At 44.9% G+C, this 19,734-nt stretch overlaps 1 protein-coding gene and 1 long non-coding RNA gene across 2 annotated transcripts in view; one reads left to right on the forward strand and one right to left on the reverse strand.

Annotated features, from left to right (window-relative positions):
• The window catches only part of LOC141571772 (uncharacterized), a 166,994-nt gene extending 161,870 nt beyond the window's left edge, over positions 1–5,124 (forward strand). The window contains exon 4 of the mRNA XM_088796279.1: positions 3,876–5,124. Coding sequence (XP_088652405.1) covers positions 3,876–4,009 — 134 coding nt within the window. The 3' untranslated portion in view covers positions 4,010–5,124. The remainder of the gene's footprint in view (positions 1–3,875) is intronic.
• Positions 5,125–5,154: 30 nt separating this feature from the next.
• LOC141571508 (uncharacterized) lies at positions 5,155–9,972 on the reverse strand. The gene is made up of 3 exons (XR_012496256.2): positions 9,775–9,972; positions 8,499–8,573; positions 5,155–5,743 (listed from the first exon to the last, which is right to left on the reverse strand). It is a non-coding gene; the product is annotated as an uncharacterized LOC141571508 (long non-coding RNA).
• Positions 9,973–19,734: the final 9,762 nt, after the last annotated feature.

The following is a 19,734-nucleotide window of genomic DNA, read 5'->3' on the forward strand; positions in this document are numbered from 1 at the left end:
CACCCTTGGCTTTGATTCTTGTCCACCTGAGCAAGGCAGTTCCGCGTGATGGTTTCCTCCAGGGGCCACACGTTCTGCCATCACGGGACTGACTGGGCTTCCCCATAACGCAGTAGAATGTGTTATAATGTATTGATTATTGCACAGTTGCAAACAGTAGATGCCTTCTAATGGGTAGATGTTTTTGGCAATTAATAGTCTGTTACTCTTTTCGCATTGGTTGATCTACCTTGGAATATTCTTGGGCTGACCAAATTCTACCTACCTCAAAGGGCAACTGTTGTTTTGATTCATCAAATCGTCAATGTGAAAGTGCTTCACATAAATAAATAACAGAGAACTCTACAAATTTGAGGAGATATGGTTATTTCTATGGATACTTATGGAGCTGCTGGGACCAACGTAAAATCCGCGCTTACTGTGAAAGCCTACCCCCTGTGGAAGCATAACATATAGCGGGGTCTGTATTTCAGGACAGGTTTTTCTAAAGCAGTAAGCTGGGAGTAGACTATCTGGAGGTAGAATGGGCTGGGGGTTGAATAACTGTCTCAACTACAGGGACGACCATCACTCATGCACAAGCCGTCCCTAAGGAGTGACCTCCTCTTCAGTCTCCCACAATGATGAACAGACTGCTGGGGCGAACGGCAAAGCCTAGAGTCTCTGGAGGGAGGCCTTCTTGGAAAGCAAAGACCTGTGGGAAATGAGCCAGGTGCCCATGCCCATGGCGTTCTCTGCCAATTCTCCCCCGGGTCTCCCTTCAGATCTCTCCTTCATCAGGTCTCTTTTTAGAGTTCCCCACTGCACGGAGACGCAATCCAAACTCATTATGCAATACTATGTAAATCACTTCCTTCAGAGCCCAAATATTTAAGGATTTAATACGTACAAATCTATTACTGATCTAGTACTATGATCATCATCATCATCATCTTAGTTTGTCCTTGCACCGTCCTTGCCGGTTCCTTAATGAGGAGAAACCAAAAGCCAGTCTCACACTTACAACTAGTCATTTAATTACATAAGCTGGTCTTACAAGACAAAGGCTAAATTAATTATAGACAGAAAGAACATCACTTACATTTCAGAGAATTCACTCAGAATGTTGGAAATGTTCCTTTTTGTTGCTGCCGTACATTTTATAGTTAGAGACATCCTCAAGTGAGGTCGCAGGTGGGTATCTTAGCATCACGACGGCCGCCTTCACCGGCTCCTGGCTGCTGGGGTACGTTCCACCTTCCAAGTACATAGACCGCAGTGTTCAAACTATGTGCTGGCCACTTTGAAAACGCAAACTTTGCCTCTTCCCTTTTTTCCCTACTTTTTTGACAGTGTCTGACGTAGGACTTTGAACATAGTAGGTATTTGGGAGAAACCTCTGCAATCAATGGACAAGTCTGATCACTGGGGTTGGGCTGGGCCAGTGGTGTCTTCACTGAACCAAGGGTGACGACCGATCGTCCTTCGGGCCTGTCCACAGTCACACGTCACTATAAAACCCCATTTCCCCAATCACAAAACACACTTGACACGGGTGAGTGTGCACATATGCACCTGCACACTCATCCCTGGGCATGAGTGTGCCCTCGAGTGCTGACATTCACCTCCTCTGCACCCCAAACGGGCAACCCTCCCCCACATCCGTGCTCACAGCCAGACACACTCTTCACACAGACACACACCGGCGTAAACACACGTGAACCACTACAGGCCAGCACCTGTACACGTGTGGGCTGCATACACTCGCACACCTGACCTGCATGCACTCGAGGCTGAAACGGAGGGACAGGCAGCAGACTGCATCCCGGCCTGTGTGGCAGTCACAACACATCACATGAAAAAAAATTTCTCCCTGTTCCCTGGAGACTGCAGGTCAACTTTAATGTTTTCGAGGACCCCCAAGACTGACGCTTCTCTCACTGCTCAGGGCTGGTTCCCGAACAATACACAAATTGCCAGCACCAATGGGAAGAGGACACTGAGTTCTGTGAGAGCCCGTAGGAGCAGTGTCTCAACTCCCAAGACAATGTTACTATTGTATGCAGAGCTCAAGCTTGTTGTTTTATCTCTGAGGAAGTTTATTCCTAGATAGAGATCTTCATAACACCACTGAAAAACGAAAACGGCGGCACTGAGGGCTGGGTCGCATTTATTGCTGCTGCATAAGAGACCCATTTAAAAGCAGGACAGTGTTCTCCTCGGCAAACAGAGAGCCACTTGCCCTGGTCAGGCCATCAGCATTTTTAGAAAACTCAGGCCTTAGGAATCAGCCTGTCACTGGCAGGATCCACAGAGCTGGAAAGGCCAAGGGGAAGGGAGAGAGTTTAAACTTTAACTTCTTCAGACATCATGGGACCATCACAAAAATGAATCAGAAACACCCACGGAGAGCATTTTTCACAGTCACCATGCAGATGACAGAAGATAAGAAATGTTAGTAAAGGTGGAACGTTCTATACTGATAGCATCTTAGACCTGTGTGGATGGAGACACTTTTTTCTCAGGAGTTAGCCAGAGAGTTAATCTCCTTGGTTTCCTTCTGACCTACAAAAACAGAAAGCAAAACTTATCTCAAAATCACTGTTAGGAGACATATTCTCCCTCAGCCCTGCCCTGGTTCTGGAATGCTGAGCTCAAAGGGCCCCAACCTAATACCTCTGTTTTTTACTGAAGAAGAACCAGGAGCATGAAAAGAGAGGGCCTCACTCTCAGCGATCTGTAATGAAGGGGCCAAATGGACTCTTGTACCTAAAGTCTCAGACTTTCATGTTAGGGCTATTATCCCCATTTTATAGATAGGAAAACTGAGGCCCAGAAAAGTTAAGTCATTTATCCAGATACTATCAAGTTACTATTGTCATCCTCGCCCCAACATCGCTCTGGACATTCAGAGCAGAGTTGCTGAAGAAATATTTGTTACGAACCTAAACGAGAGTCTTGCCCTTCCCCATCTTTCACCCCATGCCCTCCCTGCTGCCAGCTCTGAGGTAGTGAGGTTGGTGTGAAGTCATGTCCACACGTGACTCAGAGTCCCTGTCACCTTTGTGTTTGTGTATTGCAAAGATGGAGAACAAGATTGCTTAACTGAAGACCTTTTAATCCCCCTGCACTTGGCTGCTTCATAGGAGATAGTCTCCCAGACACGAAGCTTTGGGACAATATTGTAATGGGTGCCCAGGCACAGTGGGTGGGGGTGGGAGGCCTCTGAAGTTTCCTGTGCTGTGGACTAAAACCTCTTTAGTCAAGTAGAATTTTACTAGAATTCTGGGGTTTGCGTAGGGAGCCCACAGCCAGCTGTTTATTGTTTTAAGAACTCTCGGTTGCTGCTCTTAGACATGGGGGTGGAGGGGGCCAGCCTACTGTGCAAGGCGGCTGCCACGTCCTTCTGGGAATGACAGTGTTGCTGTGTATACTCCACAAAGCCCCTCGGGCAGAGCTACCGCATTCCAGAGCTCTCCCCAGCCAGATGAATAGCAAGGATTTCATCTCATCCCTTTCTGAGTAAAAGAGGGGAGGCTCCAGCAGTTGTTTTCCTCCTCCCCATCACGTCACCTTTAAGTGGGGAAGACCCCACTCAGGACTTGAGCTCAGGCCACTCGAGGCTTTATCTGCGTGATGGGACAGCACGCTCACACTGGGTTTTGTGGATACCCTCTCGCCTTCCTCACCTTTCCAGCTGTGTCCCTGCTGGGCGCCCCCCACGCTAAGAATGTCTCAGTGTCCTACTGGAACATTTGTTATTGCCCAATCCAGCCCCACAGCCCTTCCAGCCATGTCCCAAGAAGCCAGGGTTGAGTACTTTCAATAAAACAGAGCGATGTCCCGGAGCTGTAAATGCCTCCCAAAGACAATCAGACAGAACTTCATTGTTTCAGGGAAGAAGGCGCCCCACACAGTGGTCACATGGTGGTTCCAGGGCCTGGTGATTAATCCACAGAGAGGATATGCAGGAGAGAGGAGCTGGCATCGTTCCTGCAGACGAAGATTCTTTCACATCTCATGTCTCTGACTGAACATGTGCACCAGAAACACAAGATTTCCATTGTAAAGTTTTCTTGGGCGTCCTCGTTTTTCCAGTGGTGAGTTGGCATGTAAGTTATTACCTTTTCTCTCTGCACAGAATACTACGTTGGTGAAACAGAAAGGTGTCACGCTTCCAAATAGACAATTATACTTGTGAAGGTGCACATTTACTGTGCTGTATGAAACTTCTCAATTAGAAATGGGATATGAGCAACTGCTACGTGGAGAGACTAACAAATTCAGATACGGATCGATATGTATATATTTGGTAGAAATAACTGAATTATTTTTAGAGTCAGTTTTTCAAAAGCTCTGTGCTAAGAGCTTTGAAGGCACTCCAGGGATTCCAGCAGTAACTACCAATACCGCCATGCTTCCTGCCCTCCACATGATAACACGGTGCGTGGGGGGAGGGTAAGGTGGAAAACCTATTACAGAGGCGAACAATGTATGTGAGGGGCCGTAGGGGCAGAGCAGCAGGAGAGTGCTGACGGGTGAAAATTAACTCTGCCTCTTAATGGTGCTAGATCTTAGACAAACTTTCCGAGTTTCTGTTCCCTCATCTGGGTAAGTTTGCTCTGAGAAATAAATAAAAAAATGTGTATTGAACACGCTTTTGCTCATCCAGCTTATTGGAATAACTTGTTAAACGTAAGTTCAGGTCAGGGTGACACTGCGATTTTTGACTGTTCTGAAATTTTTCCAGACATGGTCTCAGTGATTGTGCTTCTCGGGTCACTTCAGCATCCATGGGATACACTGACAGCGCAGTGGGGTTGGAGATGGGAGTGGTACAAGAACTCATTAGGATTTGGCAATGGATTGGATACTGGAATCAGGGAAAGAGATGAGTCTCAGAGAGCTAATATTACTGCATTGGACGACTGGGTCTTTAATCCAGATCCTTCCTATCCAGATGAAATGGATGCTGGAGCTTTGAAACCCATGTCACAGAGCACTGCCTCCAGGTCCATGCTGACAAGCAAGCTTTCTGCCAAGGCAGGTGGGATAAGCTGTCGCTTGTTTTCATGACCTACCATCACCCAGGACAGGCCTGAAAGCTCAGAAGACAAAGCAGAGAAAGTTGTGTCCCTTTGTTTTGAGCTCAAGGCTTTTAAATGCCATCAAATATCTCCTTGTTCCCTTGTTGTGCAACAGGGCATGCAGCGCTGAATGGGACCTTTTATAATTGGAAATTCCACAGTTCCAGTTGCCCCTGACTCTCTTCCATGCCAACGACATCCTCATAGACTTTGAAATTGCACGTTTGAAGGAAGCACGGTCCCACCGACACCTCTCACCCTACATGCCAGCCCATAGTGTCAGTCTGGGCTCTCGGGGAGCAGTGGGACCAGCTGCTGGCTGCCAAGGGCTAGGAGCTGGAGTCAGGGGGCCAGCACTGCCCGACCATTCAATTCCTCCTGCTGCTGGGAGCTGCCAAGGACAATGCAGGAGGGCCTGGGCTCCTGTTGTAGAGAATCCATCCTAGTCTCCTCCTCAGCCTGGTTCTAGAAAGGGTATCCATGGGAGACGCCATCTTACCTGGTGTAGACTCAAGCACTCCAGCCACATCCTGCCCAGACTGACTCTGCTTCGCCCGCAGCTCATGCTCTTCTGACTCATATGTGAGCAGCTTTCTGGACAATGACTGGTGGGTTCTCTGACACCTACGGGGCCACATGGATTGCAAATGCATCCACACACAGGGAGTGCTTTGTGCCTAGTGGGAGAGCAGAAAAGAGTGACAAAGTTTTTCAAGCACATACAATTTAACTGGTTATCTGCTACTGTGTTTTATTTAACTATCAGGAAAATACTATAAGGCCATCTGTCTCCGTTGTACAGATGGAAGAAACTGAAGAAGAGAGATTTTGAGGATTCGCATACATTTTTACAGCTACTAAGTGGAGAGATGAGATTCAAACCCAGGTCAATTTAACTCTAAGATAGACTCTTTCTTGTAGAGCATGCTTATTTTCAGGTCTATTTCCCACTAAGGCCAATTATTCATAAGCCTTATCCTTTGGTCAGCTCTTTGCGAGCTGTGTCTTGGGAAGACTTATTCTGACTTCACCTCCTCTAGCTGTTTCCTTAACTTCTTGGTGACGCTCATCCTTTCCCTAACTGCCCTCCCTCCCGCCCCCCAGGATGCCCAGGGACCTCCGGTGCTTCTCTTTTCTCCCTCAGCACCCCAGCCAAAATGTGTTTGCGATCCTTCATTCATGTTATGAAGGTGTAAAGGACATTTGGAGAATGACCCCCTGTGTACATGCTGTCTGAAATCAACAGGGCCTCAAAACCGTCAGCCTCAGTGTGGGGGCCAGGTCTGATTATGTTTTGTAATCCTGGCACCCAGTGTAGTGTTGGGCCCATGCATGGACAAATGAATGAATGGAGATGTGAGAAATTCATCCACCGGCGGAAGAACATTTGAGGACGCCAGACATTTTTTTCCTTGAAGCTATGAAATCTGTGAAATCTATGTCAGCAGACACCTCATAAGTCTGTGCACAATGCCAGTATCTCAATATGTTGAATGTATTTGTTCATTTATAATCTAAGTCATCATTTACTGAGCATCAACTCTCTGTTGGGTGATACAGGGAGCGATAGCAAAATGAAGGAACTCAGGCCCTGTCTGCAAAATGCTCGCGATCTAGGTGGGAGACAGACTTCATTTTCATGCATGAAACAAGGCAGAAAGGAGTGGACACCTATCTCATCCGGAGAGGTATATATGAAAAGACTGCCTAGATGAGATGGCCTTGAATTGCTACTTGAAGGATGCAGCAAGAAGTAAAAGTTGGTAAAGACATTAAAAAAAACAACACTCTTTTTTTTTTTTTTGTACATTCATACCAGCACTTCTTATACCAGATGTGTGAGTTTTTCCACATGAAACCATTCTCCAGTTCTTAGCAGACACCTATTAAGTGTCCTACAATTTTGCTCAGTTCTGACACCAGCAACCTAGAGTTAGCACAGACCCCACAGATGAAGGGTTCAGTCCCACAAGTCTGTCCCTCCCTTCAGATACCTACTGCGATTCCTAGGTTGTCACCTAACCTTCTGACTGACTGGCTATAAATGGAGGGTTCCCACAAACCCTCTTCAGGTTAAATAATTTGCTAGAACAGCTCACAGAACTAAGGAAAAGAGTTTACTTACTAGATTATCAGTTTATTACAGAAGGATACAACTCAGGAACAGATGCACAGAGCAAGGTAGGAAGGGGCAGGAAGCTTCCGTGGCCTCTCTGCTCCTCCCAGCCTCCCAGCACCTTGATGTGTTCACCAACCCAGAGTCCTCCAAGCCCCACTGGTTAGGGGTTTTATTACTTTACTACCTAGTCATAATTGATTAAGTCATTGGCCATTGGTGACAGAACTCAATTTCTAGCCCCTCTCCCCTCCCCAAGGAGGTTGAGGCAGGTGGGGCTGGTTCCCATCCTTAGTGGCTTTCCAAAAGTCACCTCTTTTGTGTAAGTTCAGGTATGGTTGACAGGGACTTAGCAATAACAAAAGACGCTCCTCTCACCCCTGTTACTCAGCAAATTCCAAGGGTTTTCGGAGCTCTGTGCCAGGAACTGGGAAGGAAGGCCAGATACATATTGTTTTCATGATATCACAAAATCACAGCATTCCATGCAGAGGGAACAGAACAACTAAAGCAGAGCAGGTTGTAGGTGGTAGGTGTGGCCATAACAAACAATTTTTGTGAGGGGGTGGGAATAAGCCTGGACAATCAGTAGCAGCCTTGAAATGTTGACAAGTTTGAAATTGTATTATTCCATGTGGAGGCATGGATAATAATTTTACTTTACATGTACAGAATGCTTCTAGGAGCACTAACTAAGTTCTTTACATGAATGATCTCATTAAATCTTTCTACCACTATGAGTTAGGTACTCTTATTATTTCCATCTGATATATGAGAAAATGGAAGCCCAAAGCAATGCAGATAGTCCATGTCAGAGCTGGGATTCTAGCCCGGTCTCTGAATTACCATAACCGTCTGCGGCTCAGAGATAGGATGGAGAGACCTCAGAGACTGGGGCCATTCTCTCTGAGGACACGCACGCAGCCCATGGGTGTAGAGAACAAAGTATAGCCTCCCGTTCAGGCTCGATTCTTGGACTCACAATAATTCCAGCTCCAGGTGACAGCCCCACCATGGCAAGCGCCATTGCCTTGACCTGGATGGCTCATCATATGAATTCACATTTTGTATGTTCAACATTAAAGAGACATTGAATCTAGTGGAAACAGAGACTACATGGAAAATGAGCTCACTGGCTAAGGGCTGAAGTTGAAATGCCTGGCTTGCATTTTGGCTTCACCTGCCCTTCCCTCCTTTCTGGCTGCTCCTGGGGCCATGTGGCCCAGTCCCAAGGCTGCTGCAGAGTAGGCTTCTGTGCAACGGGTGGTAGCTGCTGGCAGCCCTGTGCATCTACTCTGCTCATTGGAGGAACTCACCAATTTCAGTAGCAATCTGCAAGATTATCCAAGGACACCAAGGTAGAGCCATGTATAATGTGTGACCACGTTTCCCTGTTATGAAAAAAAAAAATGAGAGAAAACTGTGTGACTCACTGAGAAATTTCACAGAAAGACCCAAATAATCATATGGGGGATGGCATTTCTACATCAGTACAGTAATGTATTTTTTTTTTTTTTTGTAAAAAAACTCATAGACCTTCTTTTCTTTATATTTGCCTGTGAAGGAGGCAAGTATTTCTTTTCTTTTTTTGCATATGAGAAATCTGAAACTCAGAAAGTAAGTAAGAGGCAGAGCCTAGCTTTCTAACTTGGATATTTTTGACTCTTGGGTCAGTACTTCTTATCCTTGTTGATAATGCTTTGCCTTGTCCCCTGAATCCGAGTTGAGTGCTGTCCATGCTCCCTGAGACTAGGTCATTGATTTATCAGCAAGGATGGTGGTCTGCCAGTGTGCACCAGTTTGACAATTTTGTTCTGACTGGTCAATGACCATGCCATCATAGTTATTAAATATTGTGATTGTTGCTTCTGTTTTTACATAAATATTTAATTTTTCTACTACATTACTTTACTTCAGAAAGGATTTATGGCACTTTATAAAAAATACCGCACACTAATAAGATCACATCTATTAAGTGGGTCAAAAAGAAGGAAGAAATACAAGGATAGAAAGATGAATTTGGGCAGGAAAGAGACCAACACAAAAGTGTAAATCGTAAGTCTGAAACACTTGCTCCAGATGAGTCATTTGTTGGATTGTAGACCAGCCAGGAGCCAGTGGCAGAAGAAAAGTTGGCTGGTTATGTGATTCACTGTGACTTCAAGAAAAATAAATCAAAAGCATGTCTGATACAAAATCATCTTCCTGAGACACCCTCCAAAAAACAAACAAACAAACAAACAAAGAAACCAAACAACAGCAAAAAAAACCAAAAAAAAAAACACGAAAAAAAACCAAAAACCACTGTAATTTAATTAGTACTCTTTCTATGACATCTATTAAATGGTCAAGGACAATTATGAGTTTCAAAGTGTCATTCCACAGGTTGCTTAAACCAAGAGGAGTTATGTTCAGCAACTGCTTTGAGCTGTTTGGTAACTTTGCTCTGTGTCCCTAGTTAAATACTAATAGTTTCGCTGATACGTGATACTTGATTCAACTTTTCCCTGGAAAATCAGCAGACATAAATCACCTCTTAAAACTAGAGGGGTTGTGAACACAAGGTCCTACCCAAGACCTTACATGTCTTACCTGATTGAGCGCCTTCTTCTTACTGTGCTTCTTTCTCCATAAGACCAGGGTGTTTTCCGTTATCTTCTTCGGTCTAACAGGTGGAAAATCGTATGACTGTTCCTGGAATTCATGTGACCGTCAGACAGAAAGTAACCGGTGAGATTCTTACTCCCATTCATTTTGTCACTCATTCATCTGTCCTTTCATTAGACACGTACAGGATATCACTGTGTTCCTGGCCCTGCAGACACAGAGAAGGATAAAACACTGTGCTTATGAATCAAAAGAGGAGACAGAAATGCCCACGGATAATCACAGCACAACACGGGAAGCAATGTCACAGAGACACGTCCAAAACGGTGGGAAAAGGGAAGGTAAAAACCATGATCACTGTCTAGGAGGCTGATGGCATGGATTTCAGTGGACTTGATGTTCGAGTCCAGTCCTGACATAAATCTCTCAAGGAGTTGAGGATGGAAAGAGATTATTGATAGAGAGAAGAGCATACTAATGGCATAGCTGTGAATGAGAGTGGAAGATGTGTTTGGACAACAGAGAACATTTGAGGGGTAGAGAACCGTTGATTAGATTACCTCATTGACAAACCAGTTAAGAAGCCAAGACTAGTTATTACACTCTGAAAGAAAAAAATGCCCTAAACACATGACTTTTTTAAATTTCGAGAGGGGGTCTGATGGACTAAACCTTTCATTTGCATTCATTAACACTGATGGGGGAGTTGAAAGAAGAAGGAATGGGCTGGAGCCACGGTGCCATATGCTGGGTACACGCAGGACTGTCTGATGGCCATGCCTCAAAGACTTGAGCCGACTGCCCATTTCCGCTCAGACATAACACTTTTTATTTTTTTTTTAATTCAAGCAACAGCATATGATGTTACGTCTTCCATGATGCACTTCTCTCCTTCTTGGTAGGAAGTGTTGGGTTTTGGTTTCATGTTTTGGTCTTGCATAAACCCCAGTCTGCATGATTAATATGCAGCTTTCATGGCCAAGAAAGAATGCGCCGCCTCCAACTCAGTTGCACAGGCTCCCAAAGCCATAGGTTTGCAGAAATCATACCACAAGTTAATTGTTTTTTTAGCAGGAAGATCATATTGCCAGAAGAATGAAGTGCGTTAGAGTTGTCAAAGTGCCAGGTCTAAGCTTTGTAATTGGATGAGCTGTCCTCAAAGTGGCAGAAAAAAATAATCAGTTTTTACAGGTATTAATAAGTGGTGAATATTATTGCAATTGAATTAAATTCAACAATACAAATTAAATTTGTATTGGAAATTAATAACCTCTGAAGATTTAGGATATATTACGCAACATTTTAAATTTCATCCATAGCAATGGAATCAATATGGTATCTGATTTGCTATATAAGTTCAACAGACTTGAAAACTTAAACAGCCCATATGAATAGATTTTAAATGTTTTAGCAACACAACTAATTGGTCAAATATATAAATTTAACTCTCTTTAAAATTTCGGGGGTAAAGGCCTTTTCATTTTCCTTAGAAGACGATTTTCAGGGAGAAACGACAAAGGTAAAATCTTTGTCTTAATTTCGCAAGAGTTCCTAGACTCAGATCTCCACCCAGATTTCTTGTTTTCTGTGACTGGTATCGTCCAAGCCAACTAGTAGGCCTACTATTGAGTTTCAGTTGGTTGCCCGTGTTTGCCACATCCCTGAAAGGACCCTGCCACAAGTTAGTGCTCATTAGCCAGCTTCCTTACTGCAATAGTCATTTTCTCTCGTTCTATTTAAAGCAAGCCTCCCTCATACTGTGGTGAATGATTTTACACTGCACAAAATGTGCTGAAGCATTCACAGTGTGGCTGATTACAAACCACACAGGAATAGGGCTTTACTCTTAAAGCGTAGCTTGTGCCTGCCCTCGGTCTTTGTTGCTCACTTTCAACACTCTTTGCCAACTCAACATTCTCCAAGAAAGTGTAAATCCTACCACGGGAAAACGAGGTGTGGAATATGTGCCTCGTTTGATGACATCACCTTCTGGTTAGGGCTGTAAATTGTGTGAGGCCAGGCATACAGACACTGGTTCCTAAGTGCTGGATCTTAGAGCTGGATACTCTGAGCTTGAAAAGTCATCACTTGAGGAATGGGACAGCTTCCCTTCTGCCGAGCTCAGAGTCATTCTAGGATCTTAAGGGAGTGGACTGGCCCCGAGGTCCAGGGAAGAGGGGGTTTTTACACCTGAAATTGCTACTGCAGTGGGCCAAACGCCTGCGATTGGCTTATTACAAATATCAATTCTATAGTTCTGATAAACCAGCTAATGACTGTCTGAGCTTCCTTAACCCGAGGAAGGGGCTGCCTTCATTAAGTGACTTCAGTGTCCCCAAGAAGGTCATAAGCTGGCAGAGGCTGGAAATTCTATCATGCTAAGACAGTCTCCATAGTGCACTGCCAATTCCCTGGGGGAGGAACCATTGCTGCTGTCTCTTACTGCAGTAGTTATCAACCTGGGCTGATGGTGTCCCCGAGGGGAAAATGATCAAGGTCTGAAGATAATTTCAGTTGTTACAGTTGGAGAGAGAAGGTGCTATTAGCGTGTAATGAGCGGAGGCCAAGAATACTGCTCAGTGTCCTGCATGCACAGGACAGCCTCCCCATGACAAAGAATTACCCAGCTGATGTCAGCAGTGCGAGGTGGAGACACCTGTTCTTGGTGTAAACAAGAGATCTGAGAGGCTGACCATAGGCGGACAATAGAAGCAGCATGGGACATCTGGCCTCGTGTGACCAATGAGGAAGCCATAATTGCAGAGAGGGACACAGTGAAAAACACCTTCTCATTTTGCGGAGGGTTAGCCTTGCGTCTATGCTGGAAAAGCATGGGTTCATGATTTAAAAATTTTTTTGTGTTAGAACCTCAGAGAGAATGAAATGAAACAAAATAGAACATCCCCAGACCTTTTTCAGGTTGGTGAAAAGAGGAGCATGGAAAGAGGTGGTTCCCCTGGAGAATATAGAAGGCAAGACCCAGGTGAAGAGCTTGCAGCAGCCCCAGTGGGACTCGGGCAGTTTCCATGGAGGAAAATGGGCATCCTAAACTGCTTCCCCCAAGTAATTGGGTTTTCTGTCCTCATGGCAAACGTGATTATCAGTATTACCCAGTCACTGGTGCGTGAAATTCCTAACCCACAGGAAGTAGCTGGACCCTCGCCTTCTGGGTTTGTGGATGACAGACAGATTCCAGCTCTCAGGTAGTAACAATGGGCACGCACGGAGAGCAGCCATTTCCCCAGGCAAATTCTGCCAAAGTGGAGCGTAGTCAAAGGTTTTCAACAAGGGCTTGACATGACAATTGTTTATAAGGCTATCCTAAAAAGATATCAGAAAGCTGGGGGAAGCAACACTGTGCAATATACTGGGAGTGGTGCATTCCTTCCCCCATCAACCAAGAACCCAGGTCCCCTCTGAGACTTGCTCTGCTGATATTTAAACTTGTGTACATCCCTTTGTCTCTGCAAATTCTATCAGCAAGGCATCCACTGTGATTCACCAAGTCCTTCTCAAACTAGACCATGCCATAGCTTTCTTTCTGCTTCCTGTTTGCTCGTAAAGTCACTGCCCAGACGTCTTTGGTGCTTTGTCTGCTCAGAAGTCAGCTAAATGAAGGCACATTGTAACCACAAGGAAACTTCTTGCTTGCGCTGCTGTCTAGCGTTAACAGAGCGATAAATGCCGGTTGGCGTGAAGAACGCTAGTCACTGAGGCCAGACTTCTGAGATGTGCAAGAGGCCAAATGTCAGACTGCCAATTAAGCATCAAGGTGGAAAATTCTTGCCTTTCTTTTGGCTCAAGTGAGTTGGTTGGGGGAAAATATTAAAACTGAACAGGGAATAAGAAAAAAGTTTTCATTTTTTAATGGACTGGAGCAATGCGAGAAGTTGTGCTAACCTTACGGTCCTATTGATAAGCCCCCATCCCATTCATCACATACCTACAGGCATCCACATACATATACAACACAAGGGTTCCAAGACACTGTCTCTTTGGCTTCCATTGCTGGAGCCCCTAGCTGTGCAAATCTGCCTAAGAGGAAAACCTAACTGGCACCCCAAGTTAACAGTACACACTCTGCCCACACGGAGCTATGAAAATTCTCAACCTATTTTCAAGGATTCAGCACGAGTTATAGAATACCTATCATTCATAATAACAGTATTTGTACATTTGTGTAGTGCTTCACGTGTCACAGAGAACAGGCATGTGCTGTATCCTGTGCGGTCTGCACAGCACCCTCCATTCTCTCACTCATTAACGGCCCATGCTGGGTAGGCCCTCGGCTTGCAATATTAATTGGGAGTGGAGATGAAGTCACCTGACCAGGATCATACAGCTCTAAGTGACACGACCTGGACTTCAGCCCGATCCTTTGGACACACACTCACAGGCTTTTTCAACGAGCTACATGGGCCATGGTCCACTCCCCTCAATAAACAGGCAATTACTTCATGTAGGGTAATGAGTGGGGCCCCTGATCTAATGACGGGCTAAATATTTTGTATTTATCTCATTAAAATATTCCTGCAAGGAGGGATGGGCTCAGCCCACCCATTGGAATAGCTGGACTATTTAGAAAGTCCCTTGTGTCCCCAGGGGATCACTGTAGTGGCCTCGTGACAGTCCTTTAGGTTTCTCCTGACCAACGCACATTATCTTCAGAGCTACTGCCTGTGCTTCTCAATATCGCAAGGGTAAGTTAGCATTTGCATTTCAACATTTCAAGTGTAAGGCATACGTGCGGATGATTTTATTTTATTTTACAGATGGCTAAATTGTGTCAGAGGGACATAAAATGACCTGCTTAAAACCGCAAGCAACATTCCATTGCTCCACAGGCAGATTTTTGGGAACATTTGTTACATGTAGGTTTTGCAAAAGGGAGTCTTTTTTTTTTTTAGGAAAATTGAATGCATCACATAGATACTGCAGACATTTTTGCTCTGCAGTCCTTTCATTTTACTTGGACTTGCTCGTTTAAGGTTGTGCTGACTCTAGGTTGCTCTTTCACATACACACACCACCCTTTTCCCAAAGAATTGAAGAGTTTCCCCTTGAGCTGTACTAAAGGCCCCTTGAATGGGAAGCTTGGCTCCTGAATCCTCGTTCTGGAGTCAGTGATTAACATTTCTGTCTTTCCCTCTTTGTCGTTCATTCATTCATTCATTCATCACTAACTTATTCCACAAGCATTCCATAAGTATTTATTGAGCACATATTCTGTAGCAAGGCAGCAGCAAGCAGTCCCTTGGGGACTCATCATCAGTAAACCAATGACCCAGTGTTGGGTATGTGGGATGTGATGTGCGTTTTGGGAGTGTGTATGAGCACACGTGTATGGAGGGGTCTGTATGAACTATATCATTACTGTAATTCAAACACAGAAATTCTCAGTTTTGATGCTTCTTGGACTAAAGATGTAAGGGAAAAACATTTCCTAAGGATATCTTTGGTCCCCAATTTCTCTACCACATTCCCATAATCTGTCCTCTACGCATTTTAACCTGGGAATGGCTTTTACTGTCAGGCTCACCTCTTCTGTCTATTAACTTGGATGTATCTATCAACAGAGGATATGCACACTGTTTTTTGCTACTGGAATCATCATAGATGAAACAAGTAATCGTCCATGTTGTAAGTGTTAAAATGTCTTATTTCCCTGCTGCCTTAACATCTCCACAAACCGGCTGTGCCCAGCCCAGCCAGGTGACCAGCTGCACCAGTATGACAAGGCTGGTCCCTAACACTGGTTCCCATTCTTGCCCTCCCCTGACAGTGACATAGTGACAATCATACACACCAGTGAATCCCCCTCATGCCTTTCCCTGTGTGCTGCACTCCAACTCCCAATAAACGTACTTGCCCACAGGTTCTCTCTCTCTCTCTCTATCTCTCTCTCTCTCTCTCTCTCTCTCTCTCCCTCCCTCCCTCCCTCCCTCCCTCCCCACCTGCTTGGTTGAGCCCCCTCCCTTGAGGCTCCCCTCCTGTGGCTCCTCTCCAGGACCTGTGAGTATAATAAGATTTGTTATCCTGCACCTCTCCTGTGTCACCTCTTGTGGCTGTACCTGACCGACCGTCTCCAAAAGAACGCAAAACACCCCCAAATATCAGACATCTCTTACTTCTCTCCTTCCGAGAGCATATGTTTCTCCTCCCAAGAGATCAACGTATGCTTATATTTAAAAATGAACACAAAAGCCGTCCTGCAAAACACAAAACCAGTCTGCGGCAGGATGTCCCTCCTGTCTGGGCCAGAGCAATGGCAGGGGTGCGATGGACCATCCCTGCTGTCCTTGTCCTTGCATCGGCCCCCAGAGATGGATGCGGAGAGCCGCCTGGACCAGGGCTCGGCTCCTCCAGCTTGACCGCTGTCCCGCCGTGTGACTTTCTCAAGCAGCTTTCCCACTCTTTGCCTCTGTTTTCTGGTTGCCAGGGGGTTTTCCGGCACTTTTGCTCAATCTCATTAAGAAATGTGTGGACATATTTTTCTACACCAACATTGAAGCACTTACACAGGGATCTGTAGGAACGTGTTCCTGGAAAGACTTTGCACACATTTTCCACTGCCTGCTGCCCTCACCGGCACTTGGAAAACTGCTGTTTTTTTCTTTCTGGTTGCATTTGCCACTTACCCTACTGAAAACAGGAATTAAGAATTTAGACAGCTGCTTACCACATAAAATTTTCAAATAAAATATTCCCATTACATTTTCTCAGGGAAAACGTTCACTCAACTAGATTAGCAAAACCAATGTAAATATGAAGTAATGCCGGTGGCTGCCTGCAGAAGGTGTTTTTAACTTTCCATTTTGACTTAAGGGCCCGGAGCATTGAGGTGTCTGTGACACTCTGCTCTGTGTCACATTGGTGAGTAGGATGATGTTGTAATGTTCCCATAATGGTGAATATTATGTTAATGGAGATGGATGCCAACGCGTACTAATATATATTTAGTCAGGTGGAGACATTCCCAACTGGTAATGTAACCTGTGTGGTTAAGTAATTTACACGTATAAATAGAACAAGGAAGATTCAGCTCTCATTCTGGACACTGCCTTTCCCCTTGCATGAGTACTTGATGCTATTTTCTAATGTCTAAAGTTTGATTTATTTTCTGCTCTGCCACCGAAAGTCTATATTCACTCTTAGGAGGAGAATACAATAATATCCGAACCAAATTATTCAATGAATGGAACTCTAGTTTAATTTTTCAAAAGGCCTAGGGTGAAGTTGGGGAAATTAAAGCACCGTGGACGAGGGCGGCAGGTCACCTCCTCCTGGATGTGGTCTCCTTGGTCACAGCCACACGATACTGAGCTAAGGAAGTAAGTGGGACAATTGCCAGGATAACTCAGGAGGTTAAAATACCTCTCCTTCTTCACCTGTATAAGCAAGAACAGAAAGATCAAGGGTCCAAGGGTGAAATTCTTCTACTATTAGTTCCATTTGTGGCTTGGGTGGAAGAAATCGTTTCACTTCTCAATTCTCTCATTTATCAAAAAGCTGAGGACCCCCTCATATTAATTTCTTCTGAGTTGTTCACATAAAAGGATTCTATAAAGTGTAAGGACGCAATGAAACACTTTGCAAAGTCACGGGAATATGTAAAACAATGAAGTACTTGGTACTGGCCAGGGCTTGGCAGCACATCCTCAGACTACAGCCCAGATGTCTATATAATGTCTCTCTGGGTCAGCAGAGCTGTCCAGCAATTCCTCCGGAGTTGGCATCACAAAGAACTACCTTTGCTGTCATAACCCCACCCCTAGCTCCTCTCCCAGGCATCCATGCCACATCTGACATGTTTAAGCAACAGACAACCTCTCACCAGGAATTGTCTCAGAATAATCTAGGAGCATACGTTTAAATAACAGAAAACAAAATATAATAATTTTATAGTCAACAGATCACACTAGGTCGCAGACATGTCCCTGATGCACGAAAACGCCCGTCTCTGAGGGCCCGTTTCCCGATTCCAGGGCTGACACAGGAGTCAGTCTCCTTGCATAGGTTATCCCTCTTCCCGCGTGGCTGGCATGCCTTCATTCCTGCTGATCCTGACTCCTGCCTTGGAAAGCCTCCCCAGTGGGCACCAGCTCTAGAACTTCAGGGATCCACATGCCATGTTTGTAACTTGCATCATGAAGATGATAAGACTCTTGTTCCCTCTGTCTTTGCCATTCACAACCATATGACTTGGGAGAAGCTGCCCTGCCCAACCCAACCCTGTGCTGCCCGTATGGGAAGTCAGCAAGAGGGGATTTCAACATCTGGAGAGTAAAGGAGGAGATGGAATCCTGCCAAAACTTATACAGATATTTTAGGGTCCTTTGCTCAAGATGGCCCTTTGCTACTGAGAAAAGAATCAGGAGTGTTTTATGTCTAATTACTAAGAGTTTGTCGGCCCTCCATTTCGCTTTGTTTTTAGTGCATGCCCATGTGAGCGACAGCGTCCAGAAGAGGAGGAGATACAGTGCGACGGACACAAGAAAGAAGGTTTATCTTGATAGGTTAAAGAACTTCCAACAGTGAAAGGTGGGGATCACTTTAATACTGGAAGAGGTCTATCTGAACTATGTGACTGGCTAACAAAGGTGTTAGAGCAAGGTTTCATTGGGATAGAGGTTGGTGGGGTAGAGGATGGATCATACATTTTAGATGGCTGCTTGCAATGCTGAGATATTTGGATGCTATAAATAGTGGCCAACGAAGTTACTCTCTCTGAAGAACACACATGCACCATCACACACAGGAGCATTCAGTCATAGGTGTTCTAAAACTACCAACCTCCCCGCAGGTCTCTCTGAAGATCCCTGCCCCTTGGCCGTGCAGTTCACTGCTGGCTTCTCAAGAGAATTTTGCCTGGAGGTAAGTAGCTGACTTTTTTGTTAGAAGAGCAGGAACCCCTGGAGGAAAGGAGACATCTCAGCAGGAGGAGGAGGGGCAGGAAAGAAGAGAGGAGAAAATAACCAGAAGGCAAAGCTTACCTTTTGGCCTCGTTAAAATAGTGTGCAATGGGCCCCAGGAATCTAGTTCTGGAGCCAGTCCATAAAGTAAGCCTTCAAAAAGTTTGCACAAAAGATTCTTAAGTAAGCTCATAAATATGACACCAAGCAAATAGTTGGCAAAATTCAGCCAAGTCATAAAAGGAGTTACTGGGACCATGCAGCCGCATTACCTGTGTTGGCACGAGCTTGGGTGCAGGGTTCCTCCACTCCTAATTAGGGGTCAGGTAAGTGACAGAGATTTCAGGGCTTATGGACGTTTGGTCCTGGGCCAGTTCTTTCTGGTCTCTGGACTCTTGTCATAAAGAGGAACCAATATAAAGTAGGACAAGACCAAAGAAAACATGTGAGCTTTTTATGGTACAAACGTGAACTATTTATGGTAGAATCAGGTCTGATGTGACCACATCATTCCCAGTAGGAGACTGGGAAAATGCTCCTAGTCCTGGACTGTTCTTGGAATTATCCTGACTGTGTTCTTCTCGCAATTATTTTGTTCTTAATTGAATCACTAGGACCTTCTATTTAGCCCTGATCGGAAATGTTCACTCCTGGGCAAATCTGAACTGGAGGGCCTCTTGGCCTAAAATCACATAATGGCATGTGTATTAATTTTCCAAAGTACCATACCTGACTGGCTTAGACAACACAAATTGATTCTCCCTATGCAGGTCTATGTCCAAATTTCTCCTTCTTAGAAAGACACCAACATATTGGATTAAGACCAACACTAATGACTTTATTGTAATTTGATTAACTCTGTAAAAACTTTGTCTCCAAATAAAGTCATTCTGAGGCCCTGAGGATTAGCACGTCAATATATGAATTTGGGGGTGGAGGCACAATTCAACAAGTAACAACCTGATTTCCAAACCAGGAGGCAAAGTAGCTACTGTAAATTCAATTTTCTTTAAAAACCCAAGAAAGAAAGAAT

Source organism: Rhinolophus sinicus, chromosome 2 (genome assembly GCF_057876585.1).
Source record: "Rhinolophus sinicus isolate RSI-liver-muscle chromosome 2, RSI-T2T, whole genome shotgun sequence".
NCBI classification, from domain to species: Eukaryota; Metazoa; Chordata; class Mammalia; order Chiroptera; family Rhinolophidae; genus Rhinolophus; species Rhinolophus sinicus.